The sequence below is a fragment of the Crocodylus siamensis genome, chromosome 1, assembly GCF_052110815.1.
Source record: "Crocodylus siamensis isolate JL-2025a chromosome 1, ASM5211081v1, whole genome shotgun sequence".
NCBI classification, from domain to species: Eukaryota; Metazoa; Chordata; order Crocodylia; family Crocodylidae; genus Crocodylus; species Crocodylus siamensis.
Window position 1 is genome coordinate 46,690,739 of NC_143395.1, and position 23,821 is coordinate 46,714,559.

At 43.9% G+C, this 23,821-nt stretch overlaps 1 protein-coding gene across 1 annotated transcript; it reads left to right on the plus strand.

Moving 5' to 3' along the window:
- The first annotated feature begins 1,042 nt into the window (after positions 1-1,042).
- On the plus strand, positions 1,043-22,817 carry BAG2 (BAG cochaperone 2). The gene is made up of 3 exons (XM_090034454.1): positions 1,043-1,483; positions 18,312-18,421; positions 21,654-22,817. Exons 1-3 carry the CDS (start codon positions 1,365-1,367, stop codon positions 22,049-22,051), a joined length of 627 nt encoding a protein of 208 aa, XP_089890580.1. The 5' UTR covers positions 1,043-1,364; the 3' UTR covers positions 22,052-22,817.
- The last annotated feature ends 1,004 nt before the right edge of the window (positions 22,818-23,821 follow it).

Sequence of the window (23,821 nt, forward strand, 5' to 3'; positions counted from 1 at the left end):
GGGAGCAAAGCCGTCTCCACCTGTGCCTGTGCTGCACTCTGTCCCTTCCCTCAGATTGACTGTAAGATTGACCAGTCCATTGTGATTAATGACCACTGTTGTAGAAGCACCGGGTAACCAAGTGTTAATCCACCTTCTGTGAAGTAGATAAATTGTATGAATTACTTGCACCTTAGCATAGGGGTACCCAGAAGACAAAGCAAAATGAGAGCATTTCCAGTTGGAGGTCCAGCTCCTGTTCCTGGATTGCCCCTGAGCACACCACAGCTTCTCTGAGCATGGCAGTGCCACCAGGCCTCTGTGTAATGTTACTACTGAAGCAGCCTTATGATCGGTTTATGTAAATAAAACGTCGGGGTCTGTTTGTTTCTGTAGCTGGGTTTGAACTTTCCATACTAATTTTAAACATGTCAGCACACGTTTTGCTTTTTTTTCCCCACATCTTCTATTTTCCTTTCATTGCACCTCCTTAAGATGCTTGAAACTGCGGCTCTAGCTCACACATTTAGCTGGGATTTACTTGCCTGCAGGACTCAAGCTGGACTTCAGTAAAACGAACATTTAAAACGGAGGTGGGAAAGGAAGACTTTCTGCACCAGTGGGTGCCTGGTGCAGCGCCAGCCCAAGGCTAGCCACAGAGGTACTGGGCTAGGAGTGGGTGCCTTAGGGCAGCTCTTAGCAGTGTGGTTGTAGCCTTGTAGCCTAAGGACACAAGAAGACGAGGTTTTTTGGGCAGATGTGATCTCTTATTAGACCAGCTAAATCATTGGAAAAGTTGTTCTTTACAAGCTTTGGGGACAAACACCCTTCCCCAGGCAGAGCAGGGTCTCCGTATGCCTGAGGGAGGGTCTTTGTGCCCGAAAACTTGCGAAGAACAATCTTTGCAGCTGCTTAGCTGATGTAATACAAGTATTATAAACCTCGTCTGCTGCTGGGCAGAGGTCCCACGTCGGGGGACCCGGGATTGCGCCTGCGGGGGCGGAGGAGCCGCTGCAGTGCGGCGGGCGAGGGGCGCGGGCCGTCAGGCTCTGGCGCAGGGGCCGGGCTGCGGCGCTGCCCGCGGACGACGGGCAAGCAGCGGCGTGGCTTCAGGACGGGCCGCTGGGCGGGAAACTAGCCCCGCTCTTCTCCGCTCGTGCACAACTCAGGCCTCTTCCCGCGGGCGGCTGCGGCGGGCCCCGGGGCGGCTTCTCCTTCAGCCGCCGGGCGGCACCGCCCACCTGGCGCGCCGGGACATAGCTTCGGCCGCTGGGACGGGGCCGCGCTGCCCGTGCCCGCCCCCCTGGCCGCGGGCGGAGCTCCGGGGGTGGCGCCGCGGTGGCTCTGGCTCTGGCTCTGGCTCTGGCTCTGGGCGAGGCAGCGCCATGGCCCAGGCGAAAATCAGCGCCAAGGCGGCCGAGCCCCGCGGCCGCTTCTACCGCTCCACGTCCATGGCGGACCGCTCCGGCCGCCTGCTCGAGCGCCTCGACCAGCTGGAGCTCAGGTGCGGGCGGGCGAGCGGCGGCGGCGGCGCGGGGACCCCCACGGCAGCGCGGCCGCGGGGAAGGCGCCTGCCGCCCTCCCGCTCTCGCTCTCGGTCGGCAGCTCTTTATTCAGGGCTCGGCTTCATGCAGGCGATGTTATTACACTTTAAAGAGTGAATACACGCTTTGGTCGCAATTCTAACTCTTTAGCTTAATTCGCATTACTAACTGTGGACAGACTAGCTTTGAAGGAAGAAAGCAGGTCTCATCATGGCACTCTCCCCTTCTCGGAGTGGGCACCTCTTCCCTGCCTATCCCCAAGCCTCCAGGCTTGGGCCTGCAGGTAGGATGCCCCCCAAAAGGCTTTGGAAATATCTGAAGGCCCTGGTGGGGGTGGAAGAAGTTTGCCAGTTTTAGGGCCACTTACAGTGACTCACAGATTTGGACTGGATTTGGACTAGATTTGGCCTGGAATGTGAAAAATGTTAAAAAATTACCTCTTCCCTGTCCATTGGCATTACTACTTGTCACTGCCAAACTTCACCCACCCTGGGGTCTTCCACCCGCCCTTGCAAAACATCTTATTTCTGTTTTGTCCATGGGGAACCCCCCTACCCCCAAAAACAAAACAACCCCCCCAAAATGACACGTGCATTTTCATTTCTACCTAGGAGGACGTTTACAGTCTTTGCGATCTCCTATGCTTGGTGATGGGTGTCTGTGCCCAAAAGCTTACAGATAAAGTTTTGTTGCAAATATCTAATAACAGATGTTACCTTTGCCACACGTTTTGATTCTTTTTGCTGCTTGGTCAAGATGGCAACAATTGGATACCTTATTGGCGGGCGGGGGGAGTCCTCTTTATTTTGGGTTGAATACAGTTGACAATCACTTAATTTAGGGGTTTTTAGACCTCTTCCAAACTCGAAATGGTAAATTTTGAAGTCACTTTTAGGCGGTCTTCTAATGTAAAAAAGAAAAATACCCTTTTTTCCCAAAAGGAAAAGTTAAAATGTGTCATTAAAAAACCATCAAGCCAGAATGTTATTTTAATTTGTTTTTACTTTTTCCCCTTTAAGGTAAAGCTGCATTTTTGGTGCACAGACTTAAAAAAAATTACCCAGCTGTATTAAAGCAGCTTAAAAAAGGAGACATCTCACCTCTTTCGCACAGATTGTTTTAGTTACAGTAACTGAAATTGTGGGTTTGTAACTATAGTAAATGAAAACTTTTCATATACAAATAAGGTCTTTCAGTTGATTACATTCCTTGGCTGTCACCACCCCTAAAAAAATACTGTGCTGTACAGTCTCAGCTTCTCCTTGCTGCTCTCCAGATACAACTTTGACTACTACGTCCCAAGGGTTTGCTCTCATATGCACATCAGACCTCTTGAGTCTGTGCATTGAGATGCAGTCAGTGGATTTATAGAAATATATAGTTAATGCCTTGATGAATTAAGTACTTCTTTAGACAGTAACACCAATAATTTTTCTTTGGTGAGGGGCTAGGATGGAAAGATAGAGTAATGCATGCCATATTAAGGGCATGTATGTTAAGAGGACTAAATACTTGTTGCATTGTGCTTGGCAATGGAAACGCAGAAGTACCCAAAGATGGAAGCTAGTAAATGGACATAGAAGGGAAAGAGAGAGGATCACCCTTTGAAACCGGGCTGTAGTGGAACAGTTGTTTAGATGTGCTGGCTTGGCCATTGGGGAATTGCTGCACAGAGAAAATTCGTGAGAAGGAGTACAGGTGGCCATTAACATGGAATATTAGTTGTTTCTTTGAGCCTGAGTCTCTTTATCACCATAACTTTCAGTATTCTCCAAGAAATGTCAACTGCAGTTGAGAGCAGGTTGAAAACATCTATTTCTCGGCCATGGTGGCTGTAATTAAATGAATGCAGTGTTCTAAATTATTAGATTTTACATATATAAAATCAGATGCGCTTTTTTTTGTTCTGTCCATCACCCTCCTCCCCACCCTTCCCCCTGTGCCTTGTGCCATCTTCTGTCTTCTTGACACTGTAGAGGAGCTTTTTTGCTTATCTGTAATTTTATTAAGTAAATCACCTGAGCAGAGAAACATGGCTTCTAAATTGTTCATGATATTCAACTGAAAAAGTGCTTCGTTGTGTTTATCCTAGTTTTAAAAAAGACCACATAGTAAAACGCACAGTGACAGAACTGACCAAGAGCCGCTAACCAATTCAACAATTTACCTCAAATTATATTTCATAAGCTTTAAAGTAATTTAAATGATTAAATGTGATAACATGGGGAGAGTTCTTAATAGCTTTCACAAAGAAGCAAATACAAAGTTTCTCATCTGGTAACAACAGTGCAACCTGCATCTGCTGCACTGGGTCAAGCTGTGTTCTGGTAAGGAGTGTGGCACTAGAGGAAGATCCTGCATTTGCTTTTAATCTTAGGCCAACTAAAATCAGAAATACAGAGAACAGTGTTTTCATGATATTCGAAACTATATATTGGAAGATAAAATGCAACCCGTTACCCTATTTTTTAGATATATAAGGAGTGCTATATCACTGTGGTATCAAGAAAATGTTCTTGAAGTACTTAATTTGGATATTTGGGTTTCTTTTTGTTGTCTTGTTTTCAAGCTGCTAAGGGTACACAAGTCACATTTTCAAGCTTTTTCTCTGCAACTGTTTAAAAATTGAAAACCAAGATCCTCATCTAATCTCATGATTCCAGGAGATGTGGGTTTAAGAAGAGCTCTCCCAAGATTTGTGTCTAAAACTATGAGCGTTGATAATGGTGTATGGATTCAAAGGGCTTCTGGGGCTCCACAGGAAAGGTGCAGCTGGAAGCCATTTCTGTAGAATTTACTTAGGATATTCTTTGTCAGTAGGAAAGGATTGAAGAGATGTACTCAAATCCTGGTGAACTAGCCAGAGGCTCAGGGCTTCCCTTGATACCCCACAGTCCCTTACATCTCAATAGAAAAAGGAGGAAACAGCAAAGCAGTTAATAGGACCAAAGACATACAAGGCAGTTGGCTATCTATCAGTCAGTAAAAATGACCAATGAAATGTTTTTGTGTGTCTGTGTAGTCAGAAACAGAGGACTGAAAAATCTAGCACATGGCAGCTTCTATATGGTCTGTTGCTGGTTTATCTGCTGATGCCAAAATCACTAAATTGGTTGTAATTCCTTCAGCTATTTGTGGGTATGTCTGTGCTCTACTCTTCTTGGAAAACTGCTGCATTCAATATATTTCCTGTTAGTAAACTATCACTTCAGCATTTCTGTTACAGACGGAAAATTGCATAAGAATTATACAGGTGTAAATCACAAATTAGTTTGGTTTTGGGTTGTTTTTTTTCCACTTTTCTTGAAAATTCGTCCAGGGGCTAGTATCCAGAATGTCATGTGACATATGACACTGAACTTAGTGTCAACCTCTTCCTGAGTAGTCACATATGCTTCTTGGCTAGTTAGGGTTAACAACGTGCCACTTCCCATTTTTCATGTTGGCCCCAATTAGGTATGAAAGAGCAGTACCTCCCGCCCTTAGTCTCTAGTCTTTCTCTTGTTTAATCTTCTTTCTAGTCAAGAGTTATATCCCATTCCTCCAACTTGAATATGTAATTCAGATTTGCTTGTTACATAATGCTGAGATCCTGCCTTTGCTACTGCGTTGAAAAAATTGTCCCTCCATTGTTTTTGAATGAATTTTCACAGGTTTTGGTGGCATGCTTGTCCCTTCAGTAATACTGCATGGGAATTTCATCAGAGGTAGTACTGAGTGCCAAGTGAGGACTAAAATTGTACAGTGTTTTGAAGGTGAGGACGAGCAGCTTAATATTGTAGATCTCATGATAGTTCCTAGCCTTGGATGCTGAAGTCCTTTATTTAAAGAATAAATGCGTCAACAGCAACAACAACCTACCATGTTCTCCCATGTATCCTGACCTGAAGAGGTTACATCTCTAGGGTAAGAAATTTCTTTATTTCTCATACCCATTTAATCTGTGCTCTCTTCTTAAAATAAATACAGTTTTCTGGCTAGCACCACTTATGGACCACATCCAGATGAGGACATCCGTGTGGTATGTGTCTGCGCAGATGTGTCTGCAGTACCACATGTTCATCTGTTCTCTGCACTGCAAGGGAGCAGTGCAGGGCAGGGGTTGGCCCCTGGGTCAAAAAAAACCCTCTCAAAGAGAAAGTGGATTGGCATATGCGGGGGCAGCATACACTGCTCAAAACCAGATCTTGGTCAGCCAGAGCCACACTGAAACTGCTGGCCAGGCTCTGAGTGGCAGGATCGCTGCTGCTGCTGCAACCCGGGAGGCCCCCAGGACCCCAGTAAAGCTAGCCAGACTCCCCTACCCCACCCAGGGTAACCCACTGTGCACCAGAGGGCAAGTGGCATGGGCATTCCCCAGAGATAACTAGCAGCAGCACAAAGTGCTCTGCTGCTGGTTGTCCCCAGGGAACTAAATGTCCATGCTTGTCTGGACGCAGCTTTGGAAATATTCCATAAAGCAGCAGATACAAGTGGCTAGAATAGCCACCAAACATCTATTATTGAAAATAATGTAATTTTCATCATCTGTTTAAAAGATTTTACATGAGATATACTTATCAAAGCATTACTTTTTAAGGGCACTTATCAAGTGTGTGGTACATCAAATTTTGCTAAATGTGCCTGTAAACTTCCACTTCAGCTAACAGTTAATATTGTAAGGAATCATCTCTATGTTCAGTATACTGTTTTTCAAATTCCTTTAAGGACCTGATCCAGCACCCGGTAAAGTAATTGAAAAGGATGTCATTGGCTTCAGTGCACACTGGATCAGACCCTTACTGAGTATATTAAATTAGTGGAGATATGCAACTGAAATGGTGTGAACCTTTATTTAAAAAAACCTCTAGATTGCTAAATTTTTATCTTAAGCTTCCAACAATTAAGGGATTCTTACCAGGCGATGACCTGGTAAGGGGCCTCCAGGTCCTTGACCACCTGGGTGATAGCAATCATCGCTTGCTGGAATTCACCATCCAGCGCAGGGTGTCAAGGGCCTGCAGCAGGGCAGTAGCCCTAGACTTCAAGAGGGCCAACTTCAACAAGTTGAGATTAGTGGGAGAGGCACTGGGGTTCTTGAGAGCAGGGGAACTCAGTGCCCAAGATGAGTGGTTGTTCCTTAAGGAGACGATACTCGGGGCCCAAGGAGTGACCATCCCAACAAGAAGCAAGGGGGGCAGGAGTGCCTGAAAGCCCCCCTGGCTCACCAAGGGTGTTCGGGAATGCCTGATTGCCAAAAAGGCGGCGTACAACCGGTGGAAGGGGGGTGCTATCTCCAAAGAGGTGTATACCTCCTCTGCTCAGGCCTGTAGGGGGGCTGTCAGGAAAGCTAAGGCAGACATTAAGCTAGGACTAGCATCCAAAAACAAAGATGATAAAAAGGCCTTTTTCAAATATATAGGGAGGATGAAGAAAGCACCAGGAAAAGTGGGGCCCCTGCAAGATTCTCTGGGCAATCTGGTGGTTGTGCCAGAGGAGAAAGCAGACCTCTTTAACCAATTCTTCACCTCCATTTTCTTGGGTAGGGACTGGGACTTCCTCACCGTGATGCAAGATGGACTCAAGGGGAATGCCTCCAGACCTCAGGTTGGGGAGGACTGGGTTAGAGAGCTTCTGGAGGGGCTGGATGTGTTCAAATCAGCGAGTCCAGATGCTCTCCACCCCAGGGTGTTGGGAGCTAGCACAGGTTATTGCAGGGCTCTTGGCATGGCTTTATGAGCGCTCGTGGTGCTCGGGCCAGGTGCCAGATGATTGGAAGATAGCCACCATGGTCCCCATCTTTAAAAAAGGGAGGAGGGAAGACCCGGGCAAATATAGGCCTGTCAGTCTTACCTCAATCCTAGGGAAACTCTTTGAGAAGATCATCATGGAGCACATCTGCGATGGGCCAGCCTCAGGGATGATGCTCACAGGCAACCAGCATGGTTTCATTAGGGGCAGGTCATGTCAGACCAACCTGATTGCCTTTTATGATCGGGACACAAAAGCACTGGATGCAGGTATCGCCATGGATATAGTCTTTCTGGACTTCAGCAAGGCCTCTGACACCGTCTCCCACCCCATCCTCATTAAAAAACTAGGCAACTGTGGCATTGATGCCTACACAGTCAGATTTGCAGGATTGCAGCTTGGCTGAAGGGTCGTACTCAGAAGGTGGTGGTGGACGGGTCATATTCGACCTGGGGAGAAGTGGGCAGCAGAGTCCCCCAGGGCTCGGTCCTGGGGCCTGCGCTGTTCAATTTCTTATCACCGATTTGGATGATGGGGTGAAAAGCAACCTGTTTAAATTTGCTGATGATACCAAAATTTGGTGTGAGGTGAGCACGCTAGTAGGGAGGGAAAGACTGCAACAAGACTTGGATAGGTTACAGGGGTGGGCTAACAAAAACAGGATGTGTTTCAATTACTGCCCAAGTGCAGCACCCTGCACTTGTCAGTATAACCAGCAGCACACTTATAAGATGAGAAACTCCCTTCTTGAGAGCACAGAGGCAGAAAAGGCTCTTGGAGTCATTATTGACTCCTAGATGAACATGGGCTGACAATGTGAGGTCACGGTTGGCAGGGCTAACCGCACCTTGTTGTGCTTCCACAGGTGCATCTCAAGCAGATCCAAGGAGGTGATCCTCCTCTACACGACACTGATCAGGCCACAGCTGGAGTACTGTGTCCAGTTCTGTGCGCCCCATTTCAGGAGGGATGTGGACAACATTGAGACGGTCCAGAGGAGGGCCACCCGCATGATCCGGGTGTAGCGGAATGCTGGGCTAGCGATTCCGGCACCGCTTGGGGAACCACAGGCTTCATGGAGCGGGCGAGCGCGCGGCTTGTGGGGCAGGATTGGAGGTAGCTTTATGACCGCCTTCGAGATTCGCCGAGTTGGCGCAAGTAGACGACTTAGAGTGAGTTGTTAGTTTTCTATAATAAGTTTGTAGGATGTCTGTTGGTTCACGGGGTTCCGGAGTAAGCCCTTGCATTCTAACCCGATGGGCTAGGTTCGGCTGCCAACTCCTTAAGTTCCAGAACTGGTCAACAGCTCATTGAGATAGGGTGTTAGTGGCAGAAGTTATTACGGAGTAAATATAAAGTAAAGTAAAAAATTGTTTTATTCACTCACCTGGCCTCACCCTCTTACGAATAAGAGGGGAGACTGGCTGGAACGAAGTTCCAGAAAATATAAGTATAGAAAGCATAAATATGCTTTCTAAACTACGAAGAGAGGCAGTTAAGAGGTGGAGTCTCCGATGTTTCTTCAGTTACAGTATGCCGGATACAAAGGGAGTCTGTTGGCCCACAGGGTTCACTAGCGAGCCCTTGCTTTCCACCCCTTGCGGGATAGGTGCGGCTACTCGCTAGTTAGTCCTAGCGCTGGTCAGCAGCTCATGAACAAGATGATAGATAACAAAACTGTAACGCAGTGAATCATTGTCGATTGTCGGATTTTCGAGGCCTTGGTTTTCGTAGGGATACGCCCAGGCGGGGAGGCTGAGGACTGGCTACAGGGTGATCAAGACTGAAGGGTCGTTCAGTCGTCGTCTCTGCTACTTTTTGCCTCTATGCCTCTTTATAGATGTTGGTTGGACTGCCTTTGTGACACTAACTGTGATATAAGCTAAGCATACAGGGATAGGATAGTTTTCTTTTACATAATAGTTACTAGGTAGATTTTCTACATAAGTTTTGTTTCTGCAGGAATGACACTTATAGATAAGAAATGAAACTTACAAAATACGCATGTGAAGCTTAATACAAGCGTGGGAAAATATAAAGCTTTCATTTTGATTAGAAGCCAAAACTACAAGGTTACATAAATGAGTGCCGCACGGCAGTTATACAGAAATAAAATAAGACATTTACACTGGGAACTACAGGGGAGACCCTACAATGAGAGACTGTGGGACCTGAACCTGTTCAGCCTTCACATGAGAAGGCTGAGGGGGGACCTGGTGACTGTCTATAAACTCACTAGGAGGGGACCAGAAGGGTTTGGGAGAGACCTTGTTTCCCCTAGCGCCCCCTGGCATGACAAGGAATATTGGCCACGAGTTGTTGGAGAGTAGGTTTAGATTAGACATCCGTAAGAACTACTTCGCAGTCAGGGCGGCTAGGGTCTGGAACCAACTTCCAAGGGAAGTGGTGCTGGCTCCTACCCTGGGGGTTTTTAAGAAGAGGCTTGATGCCTACCTGGCTGGAGTTGTCTGAGCCCAGTTTTTCTCCTGCCCAGGCAGGGGGTTGGACTTGAAGATCTACAAGTTCCCTTCCGACCCTACTTCTATGATTCTCTGATTCTTTTTTTAATGAGGAAATGCTTTAACCATCAGTCTGTAAAAGCAACAGGTGAGCTATCACACTAATTAAAATATCCTGGTATTAATTTCATGAAAATCTGAGCAACTGTAGCACAAAGTCTGTTAGTATATCTTCTATTATTACAAAAGTGAAAAAAGAAATCCTACTACTCACCTAGCCAATAATAATGATGATACATACCTCTGCTGCTGTCAAAAATATTCAATAAATTACATTTTTCTCCATTTTATATAAATTACAACAAATATTAGGCTCTATATGTGTGCTTCCACTTTCAATAATTAGGCTTAACTTGACATTTTCCTGTTTTCCTAGTAATAGATTCTTTCATTAAAATGTCTTTTTTTTCCAAGTATGATGAGAAATCTGAATTAACTTTTGTATTCCTGTATGCCATTGGTTCTCAACCTTTTGGACTCAAAGTACCACTCAAGGCACTCCTCCATAACTTCTGTAACTTGAGCAACACCTAGTTTCAAAAACATATTACAGTGCTTACCCCTTTACGGAAGGGCTTGCTGGTGTGGGGGGGGGGTGAGGCAATTCTGAACCTGCGCTTACCTACTTAGCTTATTTGCTTTGTCATCACACCTTGATTGTCTCTTCACATGCTGTGGCACCCTTCAAAGGATCTGGTGTCACTCCAGGGTGCTCTGGCACCCTAGGTGAGAATTGCTGTCTTATGTTAAGCTTCCATGCCATTCTCCTGTAACCCACGACTGATTTTCTAGTTGCAGTAGAGCCCCCAGTCTTTGGGCCAGGAATATTAGCTGTAGGTTTACCTTGTGGGATAGACCAGGGGTGCTCAACTTCTAGCTAGTGGGCCATAAGTGACCCATGGAGCCATTGCATCTGGCCTATAGGGCTCCCTATGTGTCGGGAAACTTGGCATTAAGGGAGCAGTGGCCATTAATATGACAACCTTGTCCTCTGCCAAATCCCCAAACTTCAAGCTCTGCATGCCCTGTTGGAGCCAGGCTGTGCCCCTTTCCCTCCATGGGGCTGGACCTCATTGCCTCCTGCCCCCCACCTACCTGGGCCCCATACCTATCCTGTGGGGATTGCTCCTTTTCACCCTACTTCCCCCTGCCCCCCGCAGGTTGCAGTGAAGCCCCCTCCCTGCCATGAAGCTGGGCTGTCCCCTGCCTCCCTCTGTGTGGCTGGATGGTGACTGCCATGGCAACCTGGGCGCTGGATCAGCACCACCATCCAGCCCACAGTCAGACAGGGCACTGCCCATCCAGCCCACCAGGAAAAAAGGTTGAGCACCACTGGTACAGACTTAGGTAACTTTTTTTTTTGTTTATTACCAGCAACTTTTTTTGCATCCTGTAGTAGATCCAAATAAGCGTTTCCTGCTTTGAAGACCTTGCATTTCTGCCTCTGTGCGCTCACATCCAGGTTTCCTTTTGAGTAAGCGTCTTATAACCAACCTGCTGGACACACTATCACACAGAATCTATAAAGATGTAAAAATAATGAATTATAGCTTATATACCAGCACTATGACAGGTTTATCAAAACAAACTGCTTAGATCTGACTGATACTAGAAAAATTGCATTGATTTAAAATTAAATAAAGGCATTTTTAATTTGCAAGATTTAGGCCATTTCCAGTATATCTAAAATATGGGTTTTTCCAAGGGAACTAGATCAGTTTTAAATTGAGTTAGTTAAAGCAGTGTAGTTTTTCTAATGTAGCCAAAGGCTTACATTACAAACAGTGTGTAGTGAACCCCATCTTGTGGCTAAATCCAGTAATGGTCATGAGCATCAACTGCATTGACTGCTTTGTGGATTCAGAGCTGGAAAGAAATAATGAACTGTATTTGGATTGTGCTTGGTAGTATAGCTAATGGACCCCGGGATACATCAGAAACATTTATCAGTAAAATTACAACAAGGATGGTAAGTAAAAAACCTTGAGAGGAGTGAAATGTCCTTAATGCTTGGAAGTCAGAAAAAATTTATAAATCTATTCACAGCATAGTGGACTATAATATGAGATGGAACATAGGACTAGAAGGGACTTCCCTGGCTCACAAGTCAAATCCCTAGAATTTGAAAGCAGTCATGTACCCAAGGAATCCTCAAAATCTGTACTTCAAACTCTCATGTGCAACTACAAGGGGCAGCAGCCAAAGTACCCAGAACATTTTATACTATAGTATAGGTATAAAGTAGGAAATGACAGGAAAAGATGTTTAATGCCAGGGAACATTAGGGTTTTAAGTTCATATCCAGATTACCTAGAGATCTGTAGAAGGGAGCAAATTATGTTACTATTAAGCAACCATCCCATTGCCCAGCCATCACAGGCTGTGTTAAGCTAAGGAAAAAGCAGTCAACCTGTGATTAGAAGAGTGGAATGCAATGAAATCAGGCCCAAGTAGTTTAGGGCCTGTATAGCCATACATGAAAAGCTCATTTATCCCACAGCCTTTTCCAAAACGCATGCAAAAGGAATGCCGAAATTACAACATTTAGTTTGGGAATGATTGGCGATCTTTTGTCTGCAAGAGACAGTGAATAGTGAAGCCTGTGGCATAGATGGTTTGCAGTGTCTCATGTGACTGAATAGTCCAATCGGAGCTTTGCATGATCTGTGGCGGTGGTTGCAAGTGTATGCGTGATGACTGAGTGGTTTGGGAGGTGCTTGCTTCCTGCAGACTCTTTTCTCTTCAAGTTGTTGGATCCAGTTCCTGTTGTGGACTTGAGTGCCCTGGTGGAGATGTTAATGCCACTTGTTCCCGTCGCTTGCCAAGGTTTCTTTCCCATTGGTCAGGAACAATTCAAAATTCTTCGTATCTCACTTGCATGTGTCTTTGTAACCAAGCTTGAGACGTCCTGTTGTTCTTGTTCCCTCCGATACTTCCCCGTATAGCATGTCCTTGGGTATATGTCTATCTTCCAATCTGCTCAGATGGCCTTGCCAGTGCAGTCATCTCTGTTTGTGTAGGGCTGTCACACTTGGTAAATTTGCCCTTTGAAGAACCTCTACATTGGTAACTTTATCTTGCCATTTGATGTTGAGTGTGTCGTGTAAGCAGCACAGGTGGAAGCTATTTAACCTCTTCTCTTGATGTGCATAAGTTGTCCATATTTCCCCACCATACATGAGAGTGCTGAGTATGCAAGTTTTGTACACTAGCGTTTTGGTCTTAATGGTAAACTTTGAGTTAGTCGTCTGAAGGTGGTGGCAGCCTTTCTGATGCAAACATTAAGTTCTTCATTCAGTGAAATATTGGTGGTCACTGGAGCCTAGGTAGCTCAACTTTTGAACTGCTTCTAGCTGGTTCTCATTAAGAGTGATGGATGGATCTTGTAGAACTCCCTGGCCTAGCACAACTGTTATCTTTATGATGATGGTGAGAGCAAATGCTGGGCAAGCCCTTAAGAGGCAATCCATGAGTTCTTGTAGTAGATCTTCATTGTGGGTTATCAGGGCAGTATCATCAGCAAATAGAAGGTCCCTGATAAGCACCTTTCTAACATGAGCCTTTGCCTTAAGTCATGGCAGGTTGAAGAGTTTCCCACCCGAGCTAGGTGAAGGTACTTCCATGTCTTTACACGTGCGGTTCAGAAGTACTGAGAAGAAGATTCCAAAGATTGTAGGGGCAAGAAAACATCCTGGCTTCACTCTGCTTTTCATCTCAAAGCCGTCCAAAGTGGACCCATTAAATTGTTCAGTTTGAAGAGTTTGGGAATACAAGACAAAATTACATGGGCTATTAGAAAAAGTATTTGACCAAGTTATTTGAACCTAAATGGTGACTCAGTGTCACAAAGTATAGTTTCTGGAATAGGGGTTCTTAACCTTTTTAGACTCAAGGTCTCCTCCATACCTTTTCCGAAATTAGCAGTTCCCTGTGTGGATGCTGACAGAGGAAGCCCCTCCTTTTGCCTGCACAAGGGAGGCTTTTCCTTCCTCACCTGTGCCTTGATGCATGAAGCTCAAAGATTCCCTGGGAAGTGGAGGAGCACGGGTGACAAGCTAAAAACATCAGGCATCTCACCAGAGATAGAGGCCTTACAGGTCTGATCTGGGAGGAAACCTAGGGCCTTTATAACCAAGTTTCTGTGATTTTTCCACCAAAGAGAGAGAATGCTCAAAGCTGCTGGAGCTAGGAAAGCTGATGGGGGCTGAGCCTGGCTTTTCTAGAATACTGTTTCTTATAGCTGAAAAGCAGGCTCTATTTAAACCAGCAAGACCACAGACCAGGCACAAACAGCTGATGCATCCAGGATGGCAGGATACCTTATGAACTATGATTTACTAAGGGAAATCCTGTACTTTCTCTGACCCTAAGGAAGCAGAAACCTGTATTACACTCATACCATATAGAATCTGAGTTGTAAAAAAATAAAAACAAGCAAATAAACAAAACCCCCAAAACAGCAAAGCAGGGTGTTTACCTTATTAAACCCTGCTTATTAATGAGTGGCATTCATATGTTTTTTTGTTAATATCTTTGTTTTTATAGTTACAGAGTGGCAACAACTTTCCTAGCCCTTCCTGGCAGATGTAATATGTCATATATTAAATTTACTGTTATTATTTCTTGTACCTTATTTGATTTTCTTTTTCCATTCTTTTCTTTCCCCTCCCTGCCCTAATTTTTTTTTTTTTCAAAAGCGTGCTTGGGATTATATGTTGTTATAAGTGTTGCCTCTAGGGTTCCTTTTTCCAGAGACCCCCCAGGCTTGACACAGCCCCTTGTCCGATTCAATATCAAGTGAACTTTAATAGTAAATCCCTAGGCTTTATTACAAGTTTCCTCCTTATAATACAATCTGGCAAGCAGCTCCTTCAGATGTTACAACAGTGACCTTCGGTGGTACCGGCCTCAGATCCACTGCTGGGTGTGTGGGATGTTAGTGTCTGGATTCCTCATTGTTCAAAGGAAGAAGTCCAAGGCTGCTCCTGTCTCCCCAGGGTGGCAACGAACACACACAGTCTCTTTGTCTGTCCACTACTTTTGTAACTTTCTCATCTCAAATTGACCAATCCTCACCTCCTCTTTTTAGATAAGGTACTCTAATCCTATTCTATTTTTGGTTTCCTTTCCTTCTAGGGAAACTACTGTACCTGGTTAGCCCATCGTACCAATCACAGCACTCACTTTTCCTGGTGCCTAATAAGGCACTCTGTACAATTTAATTGCTTAGTTCTAAGAAGGCCTAAAGTTATGCCAAGAGCCTGAGCATAACTCAGTTTGCCCGCTACAGTAAGCTTTAAATATATGGTAGAATGTCAATATTACATGCTGTGGTAGTATGCAGATAAATGTAATACACTTGGTTTCAGGAATGTGCTACCTGTTGAACATGGAAGATAGTCACTGAGCATGGTCAATCCTGTTGTGTTTCTCAGAACGTTGAGGGCCCTGACAGCCACATTAAATGGAATATATTTTGCTAAAAGACAGGGCTGATACTGCTATGATCCCAAGAAATTCATCTGTCAGTAGAGGAATCTCAAAACTCAGCATGGATGGGGTTCAAAATCTCTAGTGTGCGTAGGATAAAACAGAGTTTCTATTTAGTGCATAAAATATTCTGTCCCCATTCAATTGACATAGCTGATGATCCAGAGAATAGATTTTCTTGCCAATTTTAAAATTATGGATTCCATTTTTATTTTGAGATATGTCTATGGTCCCAATGCACACAATGCAATACTTCATCTTTTTTTTTTTTTTGTAAACATCTCTGAATTCGCTAAATACCATTATATTTTGGAAGAAGACTGGAATTGAATATTTGAATACTGTCATTGATAGGTCTCTTGCCCCTCTATCCATTAAATCTACTTCTAAGAAAATTGGTAAAAGTTGTCAAACCTAGGTTTGGTAGATTTTAGCAAATAATGAATCCAGCAATGAGAGGTTATAGAAGTTGTTTGTTTGTTTTTCTTTATCTTTTTTTTCAATGCCTCATTGCGTATACTCTAGAAGTGACTATTTGTTAATTTCTCAAGGGATATTTGACTACGGTTAATACTTCTATTGGCTCTATGACTGTCTAGGACTGTGCTGAGTTGGAGTTTCAGCTTTCTGGAAGATAGACCAGCTATAAATACCTATTGGTGACTCAACACCTCCCTGTTGAATTATTATAACTTTGAAGCATTAATTCTAAAGGAGTTCAATACTGTCATGCAGCTTAATCGACCTATTGCTTCCTATGCTTTAGTATTATGTGAAAATGCTAGAATTTTCTTAAAGGGCTTACAGTATCTAAATTTTATAAGAAAATATAAGTCTTTAGATGAGGATTGTCACAAATCTTTTGCCTGATTAAACTACACATCCTTACCAATATAAGATATGAATTGCGGGGGAAAAACTTCCAGAAGGTGGAGTGTGTTTTTTTTTATAAATTATGCCAAGATTGTTGGGAGTCAGGTGATGTGCAGGAAGCAGCACATAGACTAAAGAGTAAATCCAACCTTATGAAATATCAACTATAAGAGACTGAACGTTCATCAAATTGATTTATAGTTAGAACAATTCATAGAATCCTTGCCTGCTTTAGGAATTACAGAAATAATAGTTTCTTGCAAAGTGGCTAGTAGAGTACCTTGGTTTTTTTCTATCATTGTATATATTCAGTGATTGAGGTAACAATATACAATGTATCTTTACATTTTTATTATAAAACTCCACAGGAAATCCATCACTGCCTAGAGATTCATTATTGTTCATATCCTTTAAGGCCACAGTTAATTCACCTAATGACAAAGAAGCCTTTAATATTTCCTTCTCCGTCTCAAAAATTTGCTGTATGTGTATTAAGTCCAGGAATCTATCTGTTTCCTCCTTAATAACATTCAAATTCTTCTTGTACAAACTGGAAGAAAATTGACTGAACTGCTGGTTGATTTGTCTCCTGTGTTATATATCAAAACTCTGAGAAGTTTTTCAGTGTTATATTTCAGGCTCTAAACAAATGAGGCAGTTCAGCAAAATCCTTATGGGGGGTACGTTAATGTTTTAAAAAAGAACGTCTCACATTGCCTAATTTGCCTATTATGTAGTATACCCATTATAATCCCCCAATCCTGTTTTGTTAAAAACGAGCACATGTTCAACAGGTTTCTGTGGGAAGAGGACAAAATGGCTTGACTTCCATCAAAAACGATGTAACTACCAATTGAAATGAGTGGCTTTCATCTTCCAAACCTTTGATGTTATCACAGTGCCTTTTTAGTAAGTCAGACTATGTATTGGGTGGCCGATGTAACTGATAACTCTCCTGTATGGGTGGAAATTGAAACATAACACTGATACCTTTGGCAAATATGTATGTTCTTGGGCATATCCCCAGAGGGATTCAAACTTTCCAAATTGCACTCTTGCAGTGGATCTTATTAATGACATGCAGGATTATTATGGTGAATTGGAAAAGTAGGACCAAGGTTGAAATCTGGTACCATGAGATGGCACAGCTGGCATCCATGGAGAGAATCATGTTTAGCAGGCTTGGCTGCTTTGACTAGTTTAGTGACATTTGGAAGGAATTATTGGAATATTTTGGTAACTAGATTGTTGCTCTTTGCACGTTTCTCTTCCATCCCTCCTTTTTTTTTAATTCCTTTTTGTTTGTGACAGATATAGCAACTGCCAGCCCAAACTATTTTTGTGGTTTTGTATTGCCTTAAAAAAAACCAGAAATCAAGTGAAGAATTCAAACCCAAGTTGCCAGCTTGGTACTTCCAGACCCTTGACAGTCGAATCCAACTAGTAGCAACCAGGGGCAGGGAAAAATAAACAAGCATAAATACTGGGTACACGTGCATGTGGGTGCTATGAATAGTACACAGCTGACTACCACTCTCTGAAGAACAGTCAACTTTTAAGAGGAGTCTTGTTCAGTGTATTACCTAGATCTCAGAAACATGAGGTGCTGACTGGGCTTTTTTGAATGCTCAGGGAAGAATTCAGCCTGCTTCACCACTTCTAGGGAGATGGTGATTACAAAGAAAGGCATTGAGCAGTGAACACAGCATGCTCCCCTCACAAAAAGGTATGTTATTCAGCAGGATATCCCATCTGCAGTGAATACTGATGCTTACAGTGTTAGCTTTAACTCTGTAGCTCCTGGCTGATACAGACCTTATAGTTGAGCTACTAAGGGCTGCGTGGCCATGTTGTGATTGACTGTGACTCAACACTGATGTTGTACAATATGTGGAAATACCAGACTACCCCACTCTCCAGAATCTTTACACCAATTTTTACACGTTTCCAAACTTTTTTTCCTCCTTGTACCTTTTTATGTAGAAGGGCTGTTACTGTCTTGCTTTGGCAGTCATCTTAGTTTTCTTACAGCTTTTCAGTTTCTAAAATCCAGCTTAAAAAATAAATAAATAAAGGAAACCTGAGGAACACACAGGTCATAAAGTATGTCTTTTATAATTATTATTTTTATTATTTTTTAAAGGTTTTTGTTGTTGTTTCGTTCAACTTTTCTTAGGGTTGAAGCTTTTCGTGATGCAGCATCCGCTATGGAACAAGAAAAGGAAATCTTGCTAGAAATGATTCACAGTATACAGAACAGCCAAGATATGAGAAACATCAGTGAAGGTAAGAGTCTGCATGTTCCTAAGTTCTTATTTTAAGCCTGTTTTGGAAAAAAAAAATACAACTCCAAATCTAAGTAGGCTGTGTTTTTAGGGGCAGCTTAGTTGAATTGCTTACCAAATGGTGTTGAAACCAAATTTAATGTCAGTCTGCCTGAGCCAACTAAAGCTACTTAGGTTGCTCCTATTACCTTGATATCCACTTATACCTGGCTGCTCAAGTTCACACCTCAGTTCACCTGAGGGGCCAGCATCACCATCATCATGTATGTACAAATTGTATTTTTATCACACCTAGCTTAGCACTTCCTTACACATGTTCTGGATGGAGGAGGACTCCTGGAAACTAGATCCGGTCAGGAGTATTGAATAAAATGGGGGGGTGGAAAATATTGTTTTGTTGAAAACAAACTTTTCATGGACATGTAGTGGTTTAGATGAGCATTCTGCAGGCAAATTTCTCGGGCTAGGGTGGAATCCTAGTCAGAACAAGAGGGAGAGGCCAAACTCACCCAAAATGGGCAACAACATAACTGGGTTGCCTTAGTTATTGCCAGAGTATGAGAAAGTGCATGTATCCCTTGATTCAAGCCCGGGGATCTGGATTTGCTAGGCAGGAGCCCTAACCACAAAGCTATTAGCTACCCTGGGGAATCTGTGCGTGTGTCCCTTTTTTGTGAAACATTTGTTGAAGTGAGGGCCGCCAGCAGGTCTGGGGAGCAGGGGACTGCGGGTCAGGAGAGAGGGGCACCAACAGGGCTGTGTGTTGGAAGTGAGGGGAGGCTGGCAGAGTGTGAGGGGCAGGGGCTTACGAGTGAGGGGCAGAGGCAGGGCATGGGCATATCACTGTTCCCCCCCACAATCAGGTGTCCTCTTTTTTGATGCTGGAAATATGATAACCCTACAGAACAATACGTGATGCATGGGCCTTGGCCCACTTTATTAAAAGTCAAGCAAGGAAGTGTTATGTTCATCATTACTGGCAGTCCTTAGAGCTTCACAATAAAGACTAAGTTCTCTCAAGCAGCTGTTAGGTAGTTAGCCACTTAAAAACATGCACACCTTGCCAGTGGCAACCTTGCAGGTTATCACCTTGTTTTTAAGTATCCCTTTTGGGTAAAGTTATTGAGAAGATGTTTGATTTTGTGCATTCATTTGTTTGTTTGTGTTGCTGTTTAAGCTAGTATTAAGTAGCTCCCAAACTTGGCTGATTCATTAGTGGTTGCAGCTTCGCAGAGAAACCTCAAAGTCCAGGTTCACTTTGTTCATTTACCCTGAAAAATTCTCATTCTTCATTATACTCCTGTGAATAAGTGGCTATCCATTTTCTCTAAAGTACAGTTTCTTCAGGCAGTTCAGGGTCAAATCTTTAGAGCAATCTTGCAGTTTCATTCTATTAACAAAAAAAATGATGATAATAAAAGCTGCCAGTCTACACAGTCTCCCCAGGCCTAGTTGTTCTAATGCATAGTATCCACAAACTAATGCAGTAACATCATAAGCTGTTATTTATGTCCACCTGTTTTACATAGAACGTTCTAGGGGTACACTGATAGAGATTTTGGGGGCCAATAGCTGATATTTAAGGAGACATATCAGCCAATACCAATCCAATATCCAATACAGCTGCCGTCAGCTGGTAAGTCAGGTGTGGTGGAAAGGGAGAGGGGAGGAAAGGGGTGAGGGAGGGGGCAGAGGCAGGCACTGCCTCGGTGGGGTGGGGGGGTAGGGCATGAGACAGCTGTTTGCACCCTGGGGGAGGGGCATGTGCCCCCAGATTTGCATAGCACGGGGCAGGCGGCAGCTGTGGATTGGAGCCAGAGCCAGCACTGTGTAGGGCTGTTCTTGCTGGGGAGGAGGCTGCAGCCATCCCAAATCTCGCCACAGCTCCGCTCCCAACCCCGCAACACTTTAGCCCTGACTGAACCCCCCATCTTCACCCAAGCACCGAGAGAAGCCGGGGCTGCACCAGGCACTGAGCAGCAGTGCAGGGCTGGGAGCAGAGCTGCAGCAAAATTTGGGGTGACTGCAGCCACTTCCCAGCACCGCTGGATCGCACTTCAAGCCCAGTTCCCAGCGAGAAGAAACCCACACAGTGCCAGCTCTGACTCCATGCTGCAGCTGCTGCCTGCCCTGTGCTGCACAGATCCAGGGGCACACGCAGCCCTCCCGGGGTGCAAGCAGCGGCAGGAGCCCTCCCAACCCCATGGACCACAGCTCCTTCCCACCCGCCACCCCGGCTGGGCAATTCTTGCCCCCTCCCTCACAGCAGGGGACATTGATCTGCTCCCCCATGCCCCTTCCCTCCCCCCTTCCCTTCTGACTTACCAGCTGGAGGCAGCTCTCCATGCTGCTGGCTCTGCTCGTGCTGTCCTGCAGCTGCGCGCAGCACAGGCATTTATTGGCCAAATTATCAGCCCCCTAGGTCTGATATTAGGCCAATGTATTGGTGCACCTCTAAAATTTTCCTCCTCTTGTAGCTTTGGTAGAAATTTACATACATACGGTGATTAGAATAGCTTTGTTCATACTTTCTATGCCATCAAGACAAAGAGACACCAAGTACTTTCCATGAAAGTAGCAAACTTATATTCAGCTACAATTCTGTTTGAACAAAAGCAGCATAAATGCCTGATTTGCAGTGATAAAAATAAGGTTTTACAGGTTTTTTAACTTCTGTTTGCATCATGGACCCACTGGACCTTATATTAGAGAGATGAATTGTTTCCCGTTTTTCACAACAGTGCACTAAGCTCCACTTAGTGACACTCATACAAGCCAGCTGAAAGAATGAGATTTACTGGTGAGAACCCAGTTTGATAGTCAATTGCCAGGTCATGATTACAGGGCTGGCATGTAGGAAGCAAAAATCTATTTATAAACTGGAGACTGGATGCACACCTTGTTGGGGTTATTTGACCCCAGCAGTCTTTCTTGCCCACAGCAGGTAGGTTGGACCCGATGATCTCATGAGGTCTCTTCCAGCCCTAAACTTCTGTGAATCTGTGAAGACATTTGGTCTTAAACTGTTGAAAGAGAAATGCAAGATCCACAAAAACTTTTTGAAATTCACTTTTTAGAGTAGAATTACCCTTTAAACTTCCTGTTTCACATTTAAAATAAATTTGTCATTGCAAACTGACAGTCTTACCTGTTATTAGTTATATGTGTAAATAGTTTGCATCTGAAATAGCTGGCTCATAACCCAAAATGTTGTGTGTTGTTTTATTAAACAGGTGAAAGAGAAGAACTTAATCTGACTGCCAGTCGCCTGATGGGCCGAACCCTGACTGTTGAGGTGTCTGTGGAAACTATAAGAAATCCACAGCAGCAGGAATCCCTATCACATGCTACAAGGATGATTGATGAAATAGTCGATAAACTTCTGAATGATTTGGAAGATTCCAGAAGCCATTTAATGATGCTTTATGGTGCATGTACATCTGATGTACCATCTGTACCTATTGATCAGAAATTTCAGTCTGTTGTTATTGGATGTGCTATTGAAGATCAGAAGAAAATCAAAAGGAGACTAGAGACTCTGCTTAGGCATGTTGAAAACTCTGATAAGTCAATCACATTGTTAGAGCATCCAAAATCAACCCAACAGCCCTGTAACAATAAACAGGATTAAAACAACTCTAGCTCCCATTTTGACAGATAAAAATTAAGTCTCTATACAAAGCATACAGAAAGCTAAAAACATTTACTTTTAAAACACTAAACTAATGGTACTTTTGGGCACAAACATTTAATAGATGTTGGTAACAGTGTCTTAGATAACACCAAGAAAGAAGATACTTTTCTTTTGAAATGAAAAATCCAAGATCTAAGAATTCTGTTTAACTTGCGCCTGTAGCTTAAACATCGTTGGTACTGCTACTGCAAACAGCGACATGCATCTGCTAAACTAAAGCTAGTCAGAATCAAGGCTTTTCTTTTTCTCCTAACTTTTTACAAACTTAAATTTCTTTGTCATGTATTGAAATTTAACCTAGCAAAATTCACTGTGCATGAACCTGCTTTATGGGGGAAAAATAAGTCACTGCAGTAAACCAGAAAAAAAGTTGAGCTGCAGCACAGCATGCTTCTCTGTAATGAGTATAACATAGTGCTAATTAAAAGTTGATGCATCTTATCAGTAGATCAGGATGCTTTATAGAAAAGGCTAAGTATCCTCCCCGATTTACAGCTGGAGAAAAGAGCAGTGAAATAACCCATCTCACACAGCAGACAGAGGATACAAGCAAGCTCTGTTCACTCTCAATTCTACACCATGTTCACTGAACCATGTTGCCTCCTAGAGTGTCTTATAACTAATGTTAATTGTGAAGTTTCTGTGGTTTGATGTCAAAATAACTTCTAAGAAGAATGTGTGTTCTATAAACTGATTTTTGTGCAGCAAATCCTTTGTTTTCTGTTAACCGCCTATGAAAGCGTAACACAAGTGAAACATTCCAGAAAAATTAGATTCCTTTTTGATGGCAGCAGTTGCTGCTCTCTTATGAAGTCAATGTGAATTGTTTAGTTATGCCAAAGTGGAATATGAGCCATATTTTGAACAAAACAAGCACGTATTTCACTTCTGTCATTGGTGCTTCCATTTTGAGAACAAGGCTCTTTTATTTATTTATTTATAAGAGCCTTGCTCTTACATATATATAAAAAAAATCTGACCAGTCCCACACTTGGCTTCTTAATACCAAGCTCTAGCCAAAGATTAACTATCAAACAAAATGGGGAGAGCTGGATGAGACTTTCCAACAAATTCTGGTTAGTCAAACACAAAAATGCTGTTGGGTCAGCTCCTTACTGGGGACCTGAGCCGTGTCTGGAACCAACGCTTCTACAGAAATAGGAGCCTTGGTTCCAGGCACGGCTCAGCTCTCCAGTAAAGAAACTTGAGTGCTTTTTGAGCTCCCTGCTGCAGACCTAGGAGCAGGGAGAGAAATGATCTCAGGGCTTCTGAGCTGCACTATGACAGCAGCATGTCCCAGCCTGCCTGATCCTGAGGAGGCACTGCCAACCTTTTCCTACTGACCCTTCAAATCGGGGAATATACCACTGAGGCTGGGTCCAGGGCCAGCTTGTATTTTGGCAGCCTTTCTTTGCATTTAAGTAAGTAGTAACACTGGTGAGTTTCAGAAATAAAGCCCCAGCTGAGCTGGACCGGGAGATTTGCTTCCCTGTAGGCAATTACCACTGGTGCTGTGTGGGAGCAAGGCAGACAGACTGGCGCAGGTACCACCTCACCTGCACGTGCCTGCCCCGGCTCCTCCTGAGCAGTGGCTGGAGATGGCAGTGGGCTGAGCTGGGCACTGCTCCTCCTGCCCAGGGCAAGCGGGGACTGCTGCTATGAGCATGGACTGCTCACGCGTGTGTGCATGTGCAAACGCACAAGTGT

Coding starts and splice junctions, on each gene's coding strand:
- BAG2 (XM_090034454.1), top strand. CDS start 1,365: ATGGCCCAGGCGAAAATCAGCGCCAAGGCGGCCGAGCCCCGCGGCCGC. Junction 1,484..18,311: donor CTCGACCAGCTGGAGCTCAG/GTGCGGGCGGGC, acceptor AACTTTTCTTAG/GGTTGAAGCTTTTCGTGATG. Junction 18,422..21,653: donor TATGAGAAACATCAGTGAAG/GTAAGAGTCTGC, acceptor TTTATTAAACAG/GTGAAAGAGAAGAACTTAAT.